The following is a 16,443-nucleotide window of genomic DNA, read 5'->3' as shown; positions in this document are numbered from 1 at the left end:
CATTGCTACTGCATGACAATATGAATTAGCATTCCAGTGTCCATCTCCTGAAGTCCGCTGCTACTGTGGAAAACTGGGGGCAAGACAGGCACTAAGCTGAGTCTGTAGTGAAGGTTCCTTTTGTCACAGGCTGATTTAATCTGAGGCAGTTCAGAATGGTTACAATTGCTTGCTTAACATTTCAGCAAATGGAATTTCTAGAAACAAGCTGCATTTCTGGCCATGCTCTTTAACCATAGTCCAAAAGTTTTCCTCTTAGTTTTTCTTACCTTCTTTGAATAGTGAAATTAATGATCTCTTATAATCTTTTGTTATTAGTCCTCAATACCTACTCTTTGTTCATCAGTGTGATACTGCCAAGCTAAAAGCCCCTCGCTATCTGCTACTTGGAGTGAAAATAATCTTAAATGACTGAGGTTATCACACAGTTACCAGCAGACATAATAAATAAATAAATCATTTTTCTACTTTTTTTTTTTTCCTTCTAGTCCTTAGGGTTAATTTCTTTATTGGTGCTTTCATACTCTGTTCTATTTAATAATGGTAACTTTCTCCCAAGAAAAGCAGCAGAATAATTTGTACAGTAGTCTGAAAGGCTGTGTTTGTCTCTAGAGGATCTTGGACTCACAGAATAGAGAATTACTGGATTAATCTGCAAATCAAAGAATGGAGGGTCGGTCACTCAGTACAACCATGTTAGTACAGCTGAAGTATAGAAAGAGCAGCTATGTATTTAAATTGCTTATTCATACAGTGGGGGAAATTGTATAGTTGTGATTAAAAAAAAAAAAAAATTAAGACCCACAAAAGGTAAATGGTTTGTGTTAGGTCTGTGTTATAAAATGTGATAAGTGTGAGAGATTTCTAATCACAGGGATATTTGCCATATCCAATAGAAATGCTGAATTTGGTCTTCAGAGTAGGCTGTTTTTTTCAGGCAAGGGCAGATAATTCTATTCAGTACAGGTTGTGCTCCATTCAGACAGGTGACCAGAGGAGCATCTTTTCCTCCTATTGTATCAGTAATACATTTTGAGAACTGGCTAGTGAGACAGAAACAGGTTTGAAATCTCTAAGATCTAAATATGGCTTGGAGTAAGAGAGACCATATCAGGAATAATCTGTGATATGCAGAACACAAGGCTCCCTTAGATTCTCCCAGGTAGGCCTAGGTGCAGAATCCAGATTAAACAGACAAGCATACATTAGGCACTCTGTACACTGGGATCTCTGTAATGAAATGCTGAGTGAACTGTATTTTCCCAATTCTGTATAAGAATTTATTGACATCTATATCAATAATGGTAGTTAAATGTGGGTGTACAGTGACAGCATAAACTCTAAGACATCCATAAGCACTATAATTGTTTGAAGTAATTTTTTTATTTTTTTTTTTTAACTAACTGCTATAGGAAATCAGTTAAAGGTTTTTATTCACTCAAGTGAATAAAATGATCAAGTGACTTTGACCTTACAAAATTCACTGATTTTTGGTGAGAGTTTTTCAGTTGAATCCATGGAGCTTTGAATGAGGTCCTGCAGAGTTAAAACTCTGACGTAATGAATATTTTTTTACTGACAAAAATGAACTGCTGAATTTTTTTAATATTTTCTTTTAATTTTAGGAAAGTGTACAGTTTCAATTTTAATGAAAACTGTTGATCAGTTTGCATAGTCAGTGTTTCATGGCACTTGGGGGCAGCACCACAAATGAGGAACTGGAGAACACAACTCAGCTCATTGAGGTAATTGCTTCATTCCTTCTGAAATCAAAGCATTATGACAAACTTTGTAACTCTCTGGCCTGTAAAGAAGCAGCAGACAGGTAACATTTGTGGTTCAGATCTTTCAAATTAATATTAACTAATTAAACATTCTTCAGCAATGAATTTGGTTAGTTGTTGCTCTTCAAAAAGAGCTGTTTTCTGTCCTGTTTGCTTAGACTACCCTGAAAATAAGGTGTACTTAACTGGCATTGCATGGGTGAAGTACTATATGCAGAAATGTTAAACATTAAGGAAGTGCCATTTATGTCACTATTTACAATTAGGCAAAGGAGAAGCTGTTCCAGACATTATTTTTAAATACGAGTTTATTTTTTTAACCCCAACAAAAATTATTTTCTGTATATAATCTCATAAACTTATATGGAGTTACAACAGGGATCAGCCAAACCATTTCTTAAGAAGAAAGGCTTTTTTTCCTCCAGCACTGATGCTGTCAGGCAGCCATGTGGGTACTGGTCTTACATCCATGTATCAGTACCAAGGAGTCGTTATTACGAGAACACCCTCTGAAAATGCATCATTCAGCAGTTACATCAATTTAATCAATTTACATCACATTCTGTGTTTTACTACTGAGACTTCTAACTGTTCAGTTTTTAATGTAATCATAAATGCTACATTTGCATATTGCTGTGACTAATTTTTGCTACTGCAGCTGTGACAAATGAAACGATGCAGCCTTATCTGCACATTTAAACTACATTTTAGTAGCTAGTGGACTCTGGTTGTTTTCCATTTTGTTTGAACTAAGCTGGTTGCACGAATGTAGTGGAGTCCAGATTCCAAGCTCAGCTTTTTAAATGTGTGTGAGATCCACAGTATGTGGAGATACACTGTCCTGTTAATTAACATATTTAAATTAGAGCAATTAAACTTGGCAAGAGGAAATGCAGCATCATACAGAGAATGTAATTGGTTGGGAAAGCAAATAACAGAAAAAAACAGCATAATAAAAAATCAGAAACAATGTATAGATTTAAGCCTGCCAATAGTATTTTGCAGGCTTAAATCAAACTGCATCACAACAGATTACAAAAACTAATCATTAATAATAAGATTTAGAAAACACTACCTCACAGAAAAAGATATTCAAGCCCTGACTGAAACATGAAGAAGCACCTGAAGATGGGATAATTGAAAATTAATTTCACTATAGCAAATGGTGATAAAACTAAGAAAATTGAATCAGGCTTGGGATAGAATGAACTACGTAGTCTGGAAAGATCTTTAGAGATCTATCAGAAAGTAAACATGTATCTTTTTTGTGTCTGTAGCAGCCAGGAAATCTTTCTGTCATACCAGAAAAATTGGTGGCAGAAACACTCGGTTTGGGTATTTATTTTTTTAAGACACAGGAAAGCATTGAACAATTAATGAAAAACAATAATAAAAAGGGGGAGAGTTGCAAAAAAGTCTTAATTGCAGCAAAATGCAGATTTTATAGCTGAAAATAGTTTGGCTTGGTTTTGGCAGCAGCTCCCAGTAATGATATATTTGCATTGGTCTTTAGATAACTGGGATTACCTAATGAGAGCTAGTCTTATGCTATGCTATTGATATTGAAAAGCATCACGTCTCTGAGTACAGCTGCTGTCCTGAGTAACAAGTTGATATGACAACTCTTTTAGAAATAAATTGGATGCCTTTTTGAGAGCTGACAGTCGTGGAAGCTGAAGGCAGTAAGCTTCAGGAGTACAGGCTGGTGAGGCAGGTGATTCACACACTGACATCTGCTGAATGGTGAGGAATTGAAGTTTTACTTTATTTAGTATATTTGTGTATATTTTGTATATGTAAATGTATATAGATATATATGTATTTATATATAATATAATTATATTTATGTTTATATATACATACATTTAAATATGTAAATGAAAATAGTTGTATCTGATGTTTGCGCTGGAAAGTATGAATTGCTGTGGGAACCTGGTAAATAACCTCTCTAAGGAAAAACGACTATTAGAATTAAGAATGTGTAACTACTGTGACTTAGGTGAATTTAGGAAACCTACAGAATTAATTGCCACAGGCATCAATGTTCAGTGACTGACTAGATTTTATTTTTAGTGGGCTGTGTTACTTTTAAGAACACTGAGAAAAACAAACTGTTACAGGCACAACGAGATCATCATTTGGACAAAGCAAATGGGAGCCTTAACAAAGGGAACGCAAGAGGGCTCTAGAAGTAGCTCCCCTTTACGGTGCTACAGTGAGCCTCTGGCTCTGAAAAGAGTTCTTTTCTGGGAAACAGCAAGCATTGATCACTGTTGGAGGCAGCTTGCTGGACAAGGTAATTAATCTAGTTAGTTAATTTTCTGATCTCTGATGTGTATTTTAAGGTTCTGCCTTTTTCTTTGATTTTTGAAGAATTCTTCGTTTGCATAGATGTTGCTTTCTAAGGCTCTTTCCCTGTTGCTAATTTGTGGAAAATGCTTAACTTCACTTCCCTCCAAGTTACTGAGTGTGCACAAGATGTAGTGTGAGACTGCTAATGGAAAAAGCCCCTTCACAGCATGCCACTGAAGGTCATGCCTAGGAGCACCTACTACTTCATTCTTTCTCTATTTCTCCATGTGCACGAAAATGTTCTAACACAGCATAAAAAAAAAAAAGAATGTTGAGATGAAAAGTTCATATTATTACCACTAGCCTTAGCATATGGAGATAACTAGTTAATCATCATAGACCAAATGAGAAATTCCTTTCAACACTGTTAGAAACCCTCAAGATCTTTCCCCTAAGAAATAGATGTCTGCCCTAGGCAATATGCTGGGATGCCTATGATTTAAATGTTATTACAACAGGAGAAAAAATGAGTTCCTGTTTGTTTTTTGTTTTGTTTGCTTTTGTTTGTTTTTAAGACATAATTCTTACTCAAATCTGACCTGTTCAGGGAAAAAAAAAAAAATAAAATTGAATTAAATTCCATTTTCTTTAGGGGTGGCGGTATTTTACTGGTTTGGGTTTTTTAATGTGAAGGCACACTGTTCAGGGCTTTGTAACTCATTTTTACCCAGAAATGGAACTGTTTGCATTGTCATTATATGTTTACGATTAAACCAATATCTAGAAATCAATGAATAAATTGAATGCTAAGTGAGGAAACTTGAGAAATAAATTTATGCTAGTATTCCAGTTGCGTATTCTAACATGGGAATTTAGGCTGGGCTCTTGGGATCTTCACTTACAGTATGTGGTTCTTGAAAATAACCTTTTCCTTAGTTTCTACAGAATGCCATAAGCTGATTAGAATTGATATTGGGCTGGGAATATCCTTGCTGCTGCAGTCCAGACCTTGCACAGTTTGCTCAGACAATAATGGAAATCATCTGGTTTTTGTCTGTTATATTAGCTGTTGTCATTGCCAGATTCAAGGTATTGGTCTTGATGGTTTGATCATCTAACTAACTAAGAAACCCTATTTTCTTGTCATATATATTGTCACTGCACCCTAATTTAATAAAACAAGGACAAAGCTGGACTAAGAGTGCGGGAAGGAAGTTCATACTGCATAGAAACTGAACTGAAGATCACGCTGGAAGAAGTGCTGCGCTGCAAAAAGCAACCCTGTGTGCAGACATGCCTTTCTATGGAGGAAGGAACAGGCCCAAGATGGGGGGAATATATTTGGAGGTCTTTTTAGAGGTTTTGTGGGATGGATATAAAATCTGCTAAAATTAGTTTGTCTTAATACTTTTTGCTGTCTTTTGGTTTGTGTTCCATGTTTGTTGCAGTGTACACAAAAAAAGATACAGGATGCTATGAACTGTGCTTTTTCTATTAATAAAGAAGGGGAAGATGTGGGGGTAGATGTAACGGTGAGCAAGTCACCAAAGAGCTTATCAGACTCTTTGGTAGGTCCTATCACTGTGAAACCCTGGAAGACCAGAGAGTGAGACAAGAGACAAGCAGTGTCTGTTTACATCTAAGGGTAGACAGGAGCTTCCACTGATGTGCATTGTTAATCCTGTTACTCTTAAAAACTTTTCATCCTTTATCACTGTGGTTTGGGAGAAGCTGGACCAATTAACTGATTAAAAGAACTGTTAGAGGAACAGTTCAAGATCAATAACCAGGAAGAATCTAGAACAGACATCAGACTCTGTGAAATCCGGCCACTTCACTGGGTAAGTATTTGTTGGTTGTCAATAAAACTGCAGAAGGCATTAGAGGCTTGACCGATCTCTTGCATGTTTGTAGTGGACATTGCTGAGACCTTCTGCAGTTTTTGGAGAGCCTGTCTGGATGTATGAAACTAGGAAGACTGGGTTGGACTAGAACAAATAATTTCTTTGTAAATAACAGCGATGTAGAATATTAACATGCTCAATATGCAAAAAGGCTCTCTGTGTTCATGGAAAAACACAGTATGTGTTAGCTTTCTTTTAAATTATCTTTGTATATCTTTGTGTATCTTTGGAGCTTAAAATGTAGTCCTCAGGAGTAAATACTGCATCGTGCGATACGCTGGAAAGAGTTAATATGCACGTACTAAAAGCTCCTTGTCCTGTTGGCATCATAAAACTTTGTGCTGGCAAGTTCTACAGCTAATGTGCAAAGGATTACAAGGAAATAAAGGCTAAACATAAAGAAAAAACAACAAAAAACATTTGCTGTTAACTGTCCTTGAGTCTCTATGTGTGTAAGTGCGTGGAAATTAATTAGTCACTAAGTGTGTGAGTGCGTGCCAGTTCGACACTATGTGTGTGAGTGCGTAAAAATTTGATACAATGTATGTGAGTGCGTGGAAAATCCGACACTATGTGTGTGAGTGCGTGGAAATTAATTAGCCATCAGCTGTGTACGTATATTCGACACTATGTGTGTGAGTGCGTGAAATTTCGACACAATGTGTGTGAGTGCGTGGAAAATCCGACACTATGTGTGTGAGTGCGTGGAAATTAATTAGTCATCAGCTGTGTATGTATATTCGACACTATGTGTGTGAGTGCGTGGAAAAACTGACACTATGTGTGTGAGTGCGTGGAAATTAATTAGTCATCAGCTGTGTATGTATATTCGACACTATGTGTGTGAGTGCGTGAAAATCCGACACTATGTGTGTGAGTGCGTGGAAATTAATTAGTCATCAGCTGTGTATGTATATTCGACACTATGTGTGTGAGTGCGTGGAAAATCCGACACTATGTGTGTGAGTGCGTGGAAATTAATTAGTCATCAGCTGTGTATGTATATTCGACACTATGTGTGTGAGTGCGTGAAAATCCGACACTATGTGTGTGAGTGCGTGGAAATTAATTAGTCATCAGCTGTGTATGTATATTCGACACTATGTGTGTGAGTGCGTGAAAATCCGACACAATGTGTGTGAGTGCGTGGAAATTAATTAGTCAACAGCTGTGTATGTATATTCGACACTATGTGTGTGAGTGCGTGGAAAAACTGACACTATGTGTGTGAGTGCGTGGAAATTAATTAGTCAACAGCTGTGTATGTATATTCGACACTATGTGTGTGAGTGCGTGAAAATCCGACACTATGTGTGTGAGTGCGTGGAAATTAATTAGTCATCAGCTGTGTATGTATATTCGACACTATGTGTGTGAGTGCGTGGAAAAACTGACACTATGTGTGTGAGTGCGTGGAAATTAATTAGTCAACAGCTGTGTATGTGTATTCGACACTATGTGTGTGAGTGCGTGAAAGTTCGACACAATGTGTGTGAGTGTGTGGAAATTAATAATTAGACACTAAGTGTGTGATTGCGTGGATACTAGACACTAAGTTTGTGAGTGCGTGGATATTAGTAATTAGACACTAAGTGTGTGAGTGCATGGATACTAATTAGACACTAAGTGTGTGACTGCATGGAAATTAATAATTAGACACTAAGTGTGTGATTGCGTGGAAACTAGACACTAAGTTTTTGAGTGTGTGGAAATTAATAATTAGACACTAAGTGTGTGAATGCGTGGATACTAGTTAGACACTAAGTTTGTGAGTGCCTGGATACTAATTAGACACTAAGTGTGTGGGTACGTGGATATTAATTAGACACTAAGTGTGTGTGTGTGTGGAAATTAATTATTAAACACTATGTGTGTGAGTGCGTGAAATTAGACACTATGTGTATGAGTGCGTGGAAGTTAATTAGCCACTATATGTGCGTGCATGGAAATTCGACAGTTTCTCATGAGTGTGTGATTACCGACTCCATCCTCGACTGTTAGACTGCCTTTGTGTCCGTGAGTGTGCATTGGGTGTGTGATGAGTGTGCCTGTTTGAGATGAGTGTGCGATGAGTTTGTCTGTGATTTGCCCACCCATATAGGTACACCCTCTGCTTACCTTTATGCAACTGGAAGTTGAATTAAATTATCAGAGTCTGCTGTACTGAAAAGAATTCAACACGGAACAGCTTAAGAAGTATTTATTTATTAGGTTTTTACCTCTTCTTCATGTCCTTTCTCGTAACTCTTTTCCACAAGGCCATCCCCTTACATGCTTCTTGTAACAGCAAATAATGACAGCATGCAAGTCTGGTTAGAAGGATAAAAACCAGTGCCTACCCCACTTAACTAAAGAGGAAGGTGCAGTTCATTAAGATAGTGCAAACTATAGAGCGACCGTGGAAAAATATATTCCTCATGCCTTTGTTATATTTCTGGAGGGACCGTAGTGTGCCCTTAGTGTACTTTCTCAATTTTCTACGTATATAACTGTTGTCACCCAGGTGATGTATTTAGAGGTAAATTTCACATCCTTATGTCCCAACTGCCTTTATATCTGCAATAAGCCTGAGAAATCAGACTAGGAACTGAGGAATTTCTCAAAAACAAATGCCTGGCTCCAGCATTTAAAACATACTGTTTCTCAGTACAAATAAGAAAGTGAATGGTATTAGATGACTTGTTCAGAATGGCACAATTTTGGCCTTATGTGCTTTTCACTGAAAGTTGTCTCAAGGAGTTAAAACATCTAGGGACATCAGCCTGCATGACCTACATCTCAGAGTACCTTGTCTGTCACAAGATAGACAACATAACATACAACAACTGGTGCAGCAGCAGTCCCAAGGACAGCAGATTTACTGAGTCATTTCTGGCAATCACTTACCTTTTCCCTAAAAGACTTCGTTTTTTTCTGATTAAATGGATATATGGTGAGAAACATGGAACTAGGTGAACTGCCAAACACTCTAAAACTTACTTACAGCATGAAAGTATTCCCCAAAGAAGCACTTCCCTAAGAGGAGAGACTTAATAGACAACATGAACAACAGAATTCTTGAACACTACCCAATTGATGAGAGTCTGTTTAGGGATAACTTACATAATTTGCATAACTGCAGTTATAAACACCTGAAGAAGCCTTGGAAACACAAATGTCACTGAAGCTTATGTTGTATTGGGTCTCATTGCATTTGGCAGCTGTACAAAGCTGTGGAGCATGGAAATTTGCTCAGATGGATCCTGATTATCCAAACACAAACCACAAACTTTGAATGCTCAGTACAATTTTGTTCTGTACAGACAAGCTACCACAAAGTCTCCCAAAGGCTTCTGTCTAGTCAACCAGCATGATATACCTTATCTGAAAAAATGTGTTTTTCAAAAAGCTATACAGCCTTATATCAGCTTTCCTCAGACTAGTGCTCCACCACAGACTATCATAATACCTCTCAGACTACAGAGTGTATTTTGTAGGAAAACAAAAAAGTATTCTGAAAAAAAGTATTCTATTTACATCAGTTGCTTTACCCTGCTCTGGTTTGAAAGTTAGATAGACTTTCTCATTTCCTTTCTGACTCAATTCTCCACTTGCATTGCTGTATTTACAGAATTATCTATAGCATAAATATTACTAATAATGTTTCTGCCTGACCAGAGAATCAACAGAAGTCAAAACATGCTTACAGACAAGAGATAGTGCTATCAACAGCTACTGTGATGCAGTAGGTGATTGCGGGGACCCGGTTGTATGGGATAGTTCTCCCTATTGCCCCTATATGCATATACTTGCTTGAATATGGAGCTATCCTTAGAGCAAGGTCAGTATGACCTTGAAGAAGTAGTAAACAAGTTATGGGAAGTTGATAAAAAAATAGAACAATGGAGGAAAGATCGTCAATGAGATTGCTGATATGGTGTGTTGCTTGAGCCCCCCAATCAGTATATAAGAGATTGAATTTCAGACCAGTTGGGGATTGATAAATGTACTAGGGGACTATGAGAATAGATGTGTTGCTACAATAAACGCCTGTTGCTGCTCACCACATTGGTGTACACCTGCAGTTATTGGCCCTGACCAAGCGGTTGGTCACTACTGCCAGCATCTACATTTTAATTTTTCACAAACTTCAAGAGTACAGTTAACATCAATACTTACAGTCCTGCTTGTTTTCAGTTGTCCTGCTCCCTGTGTTATATGGAAAATAAATAAATACCAGAGCTTTCAAAATGTCATAAAAATCCTGTCCTTCTCAGGCATCTTCCAGAGCATTCACAGAAATGCATCCTTTCCACAAACTAACCTACAGCTTTTCAAATAGAATTTGTCAGTTGATCATTCTCATTAGTTTTCTTTTAGCTTACAGCATACACCAGAGGCTGTGCACTGTATGCTGAGAAACAACAGCATTTGTTGCATGAGCATGAGTATTAACAAAATCCTTTTTGAACATCTAATTATTTATCTCTTTATTTATCATAAGGAAACAACTAATTAACTTTCACTTCTGGGCAGTATTTTTGGTAGAAGATTTAAGCACAATCCACATAATTTAGTTTCATCTCCCACAGAAGTTACAATACTATTAAATGGAGTTACAGACAGAAGAGTTTTTTTTTAATTAATTACTTTATTACATCCTACTGCTGCACACCGAATGAGCTCCAACATACTTGGTATGACAAAATGGCAGCAGTATCCTGGAGCAGAAACCATTAGCTGTCACTAATCAACAATCACTGAATATGTAGACACTACTGACAAATGTTACCCAAAGGCTATCTAAAGAAATATGTTTATCCTGCACTCAAAAAATGGCACTAGAAAATCAGATATGACCATAGTGAAACATTCCCACCTTACCCTCATCCTGTGGCAAGACAATTGTTAAAATCTGAGAGAAGTGATTAAAACTTTGCCTTTAAGAGAACAGATGTGAAAGCTGGGATATCTATCCAGATTAGGTGTTCAAAGTCTGCTACTTGAGAGCTACGTTTTAAAGACAAATACCTTAGTTATGTTCAAGTATAAGCACAAATTATGTTAACAGTATGCTTTACTGATCACCATCCAAATGGTCTTTGCATGATAGTATATAGAGGTTAAACTGTACCACCAGTGACCCAATATACTAAATAATAAATTCCTAATGACAAAGAAAAAAAAACAAAACAAAAAAACAAAAAACCTAATGAGCTAGCAAAAAATATATTTACAGACATGGATGTTTCAGAAGAAATTAAATGCAAAGATAAAATTTTCATGATGTTGAGCCTCAGCATAAGGGGTTACGTATCAATAACAGGCTTTGGTGAGAAAAGACAGCTGTGCCATATTTCACAGAAATTGAGTGCTCAGCCAGATGCATACAGTCAAAACTGGAGAGGAGTAACTGTGACTATTCAAACTATTTAGCTACTGAATTTTTTTTCAGTATTTGCTTTCAGAGAATATTGTAATTCCATTTGTCCTAACAAACAGAAACGATAGTACCTTATGTGCTAACTATCTTAGTTCTTACATTTCAGAAGTCTCACCTTCTTTTGGAAGATCAAATTTGACTATCTTTAGCTTCTAGCCACTGGAACCTGTTTTGTCTTCATGATAACCTGTCTCCTTCTGTGGAAATGCTGATGTGCTTTTGAGTCACCCTGCCACATCCTCTTAGCAGGTCAAGCCTGCACACAGTGTCTGAACATTCCCATCACTGTAAAAATACTTTTCAGCATTTAGGTGCTTTTTTTTTTTTTTAATATCAAACATTAGTAAAAGAAAAAAAAAATTGCACAAATTTCTCCTCACAAGACTCTCATTCTCTTCTGAGTTACTACTTCCAAACAATTACATTGGAAAGCTTTACTTTCCCCCTCTTAAATAGGTTAGCTTGCATTTGACTTTACATAATCACTTATTTTTAGATTGGGATCATTTGGTAACAGTAACCGCCTTAGAGGTTTATTAGTAAGCAATGCATTGACACCTCTAAGAACATAATAAAAGTTATGTAACCTATTGAGATAGAAATCAAATGTAAATGTAGCTTCCCTACACTGTGCAAAGAAAAAATCCCAATCAAACAATGACAGTTCTGGTTTGTTGGTAAACTGATTACTCACATACAGAAACACAGTTTTCTGAGCCTTCTGTAATGTTTGCTGAGTAAGAATTACCTGAGTAAACTGCCAGTAAAGCTTCATTCTCTTGGCTTTGGCATAATTGCATTCAATGAGCCTGGGCCTGCTGTTCACATCCACCAGGCATCTGTTGTCATCATCGTCGATAGTGGGACTCAGAACACCCACATGGAGCTGCTGATTGCTCGTGTAATAAACATTCTGCAAGAGGAAACACAAACACGATTTGTGGCCTCTAAGAAGAAGAAGCACTTTCACCAAAAAACAAATGGCAAACATAAACATGCTGAATAGCAGCAGGCTGACCCTATGGGTGCTTTTAAATTGCTTCCATTCATACAGGAAGTAACATAACATTTCAAAATTAACATTTAACCAACAAACATTGTTGGTAATAGTTAATGACTGAATTTAGTTTCCTATTCAAGTCTGGTTCAGGCTGAGAGCGGATTCCACAGGACAGAAGCAAAATGGTGGATCTAGCTGGGTGAGCTACCTAAATCAATTTGTTGGCAAAACTTTACAGAAATAGGACAATCATACATAGTTACAAATGTAACTAGGCTTAGCAGAGATAATAAGCAGGTTGCTACTTACCCTTCAGAAAGCTCAACAAACCCACTAACGTCACTTCACTCATCAATGTCGACCAGTTTAGAAAAAGAGGTGTAAAATCTTGTATTCTCAAATACTATCAGGACAGGCATCTTTCAGGTTATTCCTTCTAACTGAGCTATTTCAGGATATTGCTTTACTTAGCTAATACCATGGATATAATTATATTACTAATAATAATAGTAATAATATACATTATTATATTACTATGAATATAATTACTGTATATTATAGCATCTTATTCAATAATCTCACACCTTCTTCCAGAATAGAACCCATCATGCATAGTATTTTCATTACTATGTTTATCCAGTAACACACATCTTGTACAAATTCTGCTTCATCCAATAGTGAATGGTAAGATACTGGTTTGTGTAGCTTGTGTAGCTCACCAGACGGGTTTTCTGAACGCTGTGAATAACCCCCAGCTTCTTTACCCCAGCCCCAGAATAGGAGAGTCCCAAGTTACCATCTCACAATGTACTTGTTAGGTACACATGTGTGACTTTCTATTGATCATCTTTTAAACTCACCTGCAGGTAAAAATATTACATAAAAAACCATGCTTGCATTTAGTTATATTCTATTTAGCTCTATAAAAAGGAGTTTATATTTTTAATTTAAATAAGTTATTATGAAGATGAATCTCCATGGCAGCACTTACTCAAGAAGATACTATTAACAAATATTACTAATGATGCCAGCCAGTCTTAAGTACAAAATGGACAATGAAGCATTTTTTGTTTCAAATGCTTCAGAAGACACAGGGAAAACACCTTACCAGCAATTCTGCTCCTAAGATACTGCAACATCATCATCGAGTAACCCAACAGGATAGAAATGTTGAGATAGTTCAGAGAAGTAATTTTTGAACAGTCGCCCCAGTGCTAATTAGAGTGACTTGGAAATTTTGCTTCAGACTTTGAGTTTTGTTCTGCTAAAACAGCAAATGTCTCAGTAGTCTTTGTTCAAGGGACTGGAAACTTGGTAGCTAAAAATGTGCTTATTTCTACTGAAGTTAAGACACTGGCTGCTGACGGAGAAAGCATTCAGTCAAAGGGTCTTTGCACTTTTAATCAGGAAATGAAAGCCTCAGCCAAACACAACCATGCATTTTCACTCCAGAATCACAAACACATTCTCCTTGCAGAGCTGCCTAATTTCCACAGAAATAACCTTGTTTTGATATTGGTATCAGAGCAGATGAATTAAAAACAAAAACAAAACAAAAAAAAACCCACAAAAAACAATAACACAACAACCACAACTGTCTTACTCTGTAATAAAATAAGCTTCCTCCTTACATTACATTGATCTGCTATAACCCACAGCACTTTGCTATCTGTATTTTTCTCCATAATAGCACTGATGCATTGCTATGTCTCCCAGGCAATGGGAAGGAAGCACCATTTTCAGGAGGTCAGGTAGGTCAAGAAAAGTGAAACTGCAAGGATTCAATGTTACCATTAGTTATAAACTCACAGGATTTGTGACTAGACAGGTGTCAGAGCCAAAACACAGACTGAGCCTTACACGCTTGCACAGCTCTGACCACAGTAACCCCAGGTGCTTTCAAGGTGGAAGAGTGCAGTTCACACACTGACAGGTTGGCTCTGGAGGGTATCACTTCCTTCCTGTGGTCCCTGTCCACACAACAGGTCCAGAAGCCTTTAGAAACATCCTCAGGAAGCCTATGCTGGCAGCATATTAACGTAGTGCAAAATAATTTGTTCAAAACAAAGATTTGGTGTTATTAGTGTAAAGGTTATCAGGAATCAAATTTGTAGAAGCCTATATACCTGGTGCTGAAGAAAATTGCATCAGCTGCCTTCAAAGCTTGACATACAGCACTTCCGAAATCTTTCTGTTTCACTTTCCTGTTTTTTACTTTTATTTTCTTTTAAGAACAGCTTCATAACTGATCATAACTAATTTTCATCCAGACACTAACAGTTGGTACAGGTGGTTTTCATTGCTGCTCTTTTTTTTTTTTTTTCCTTTTATTTTCTTCTTTTTTCTTTTCTTTTTCTGACAAAGCCCTTCCTGCACTTGAAAATTGTATTTTCCAGTTAAAGAACAAGTTATTCCTTAGCTTTCTTTCTTTTCCTAGAAGGTCACTATTCTATTCTATTCTGTTTTTACACCACCTGCTACTCTGAGTACCTATATTAAGACAAATAAGACCAGCAAACTGCGATTGGTAACATATTAACAAGACTAATGAAATGTTTCCCAGGTTCTTCAGAAGGTCAAGAGAATGGTTTAGTCACAGTATGTTTGTTATCTAATACAAACGTTTCCTGTCAAAAAAGACAGCTGGAGTATGAAAACACAAATGAGAGGTAGCTGACATCTGCACAGTCTAGGACTCTCAAGTCATCTTCAAAATAGCTATGAGTTATTAGGGAAAATTCAGAATCCTATTTTTCCCACCTCCATTTCAGGTGAACTGATTTGCTGTAAATTATATTTCTTCTATTTCATATTCTAAGTCTAAAAAAATTTCAACTTGAATATCAGGAAAATTCACATTGCAATACTGCAATGAAAACATTGAAACAACCATTTATATACGCTTCTGGCTACTCAGACCAGCTCCAGAATAAAGGAGAAGCAGCTCCACCCTTCATTTACCACTGGACCAAGCATATCCTTGCTTGTTTTAGGGGAAGTTAAGGATCCCACCCCTCTTGATGCAAACTCATGTAGCAAATTATCACTGAAGTGGAGCAGGAAAGTTCATGCCTGAAGTTGCAGTCTCCCCTGCTTCTTAATTACTGTATTCAGAGCAAAAGTTCCTTTCACTATACTGTTCCACTTCAGCCCTTCCTGGACAAACTCTGCTTTCAGCTGTAATCTTAACATTTCACACATCCAAAATCTGCCATCAGAGCAATGAAGGCACAAGTTAACTCAGTCAAGTTATTTGCACAGTAAAAATACTTGAAACACCACAAAATCTGCACACACACACAAAACTGACAGCTTGGGTATGAGAGTAAATAAATGAGCTTTGCTTATTAGGACACAAATATATTGCTTTTTTTTCACAATGATTTGGTGTGGACTTTCTGTCTGTGAGCATTCTGCTCTAAAAGGTCAAATCATTATTTCCATTGCAATTAACACTGAAATTCCACCAACTTTAAACGCAATGAGATTTTTGGCTCCCAATTTATTATTAAATTTTGAAGAGCCCCCAGAGCTGACAAAGACCTCAGAGCTGAACTGGGTTACCAGTTCCAGTAAATTATTCATACGAGTCGGTTTATCATGTAGCAAGAAATTTAGCAAGAAGTTACAGTAAGATGTTCAACTTAACACAAGACAATTATCTGAAGGATAAATTGCCAACTCCCAAAGGAATGTTAAAGCAATACACACCAATTTTCAGGCTGAAAGCCATTTGTAATCCTTATGGCAATGTTCCCAGATGAAATCGCTCTGGAGAACTGAACATGACTGTGCATTTATAATGAGCAGTATCTGTTACCCTGCTTTTGGCATAACTATGAGGGATAAGAAGCACGATTCCTCACTTCTTTATTTCATCTTTGTGCTGTAACTTTTTTTCAATTGAATCTGTTGAGTCTTTTACTGTTAGGAGTAACATATTAACATATTAGTTTAGAAGTTTCACAGCAGTTTCATACTGGATTATAACTCTACCTAAAGTGCAGTCTGGTGGATTCTAGTAAATCCAGATTTCGTTAT

The 16,443-nt window shown here is 36.9% G+C and overlaps 1 protein-coding gene and 1 long non-coding RNA gene across 5 annotated transcripts in view; one reads left to right on the top strand and one right to left on the bottom strand.

Annotated features, from left to right (window-relative positions):
- The window catches only part of LOC107314610 (uncharacterized), an 88,439-nt gene extending 82,042 nt beyond the window's left edge, over positions 1-6,397 (top strand). Inside the window, exons 6-8 of the long non-coding RNA XR_014946437.1 lie at positions 1,626-1,745; positions 3,905-4,080; positions 5,260-6,397. This is a non-coding gene — a long non-coding RNA (uncharacterized LOC107314610). The remainder of the gene's footprint in view (positions 1-1,625; positions 1,746-3,904; positions 4,081-5,259) is intronic.
- The window catches only part of GALNT18 (polypeptide N-acetylgalactosaminyltransferase 18), a 224,944-nt gene that overhangs the window by 524 nt on the left and 207,977 nt on the right, over positions 1-16,443 (bottom strand). For all 4 annotated transcript variants that reach the window (XR_014946434.1, XM_015864042.2, XM_015864041.3 and 1 more), the window contains exon 11: positions 12,151-12,315. Coding sequence is in view for 3 of the 4 variants with exons in the window: in XM_015864042.2 (XP_015719528.1) it covers positions 12,151-12,315 (165 nt within the window). In the remaining variant the exon portion in view is untranslated. The remainder of the gene's footprint in view (positions 1-12,150; positions 12,316-16,443) is intronic.

This window comes from Coturnix japonica, chromosome 5, assembly GCF_054131305.1.
Source record: "Coturnix japonica strain WE chromosome 5, WE-NBRP24, whole genome shotgun sequence".
NCBI lineage: Eukaryota > Metazoa > Chordata > Aves > Galliformes > Phasianidae > Coturnix > Coturnix japonica.
Note: the sequence above shows the minus strand (reverse complement) of the source record. Positions and strands in the feature narration are given on the sequence as shown.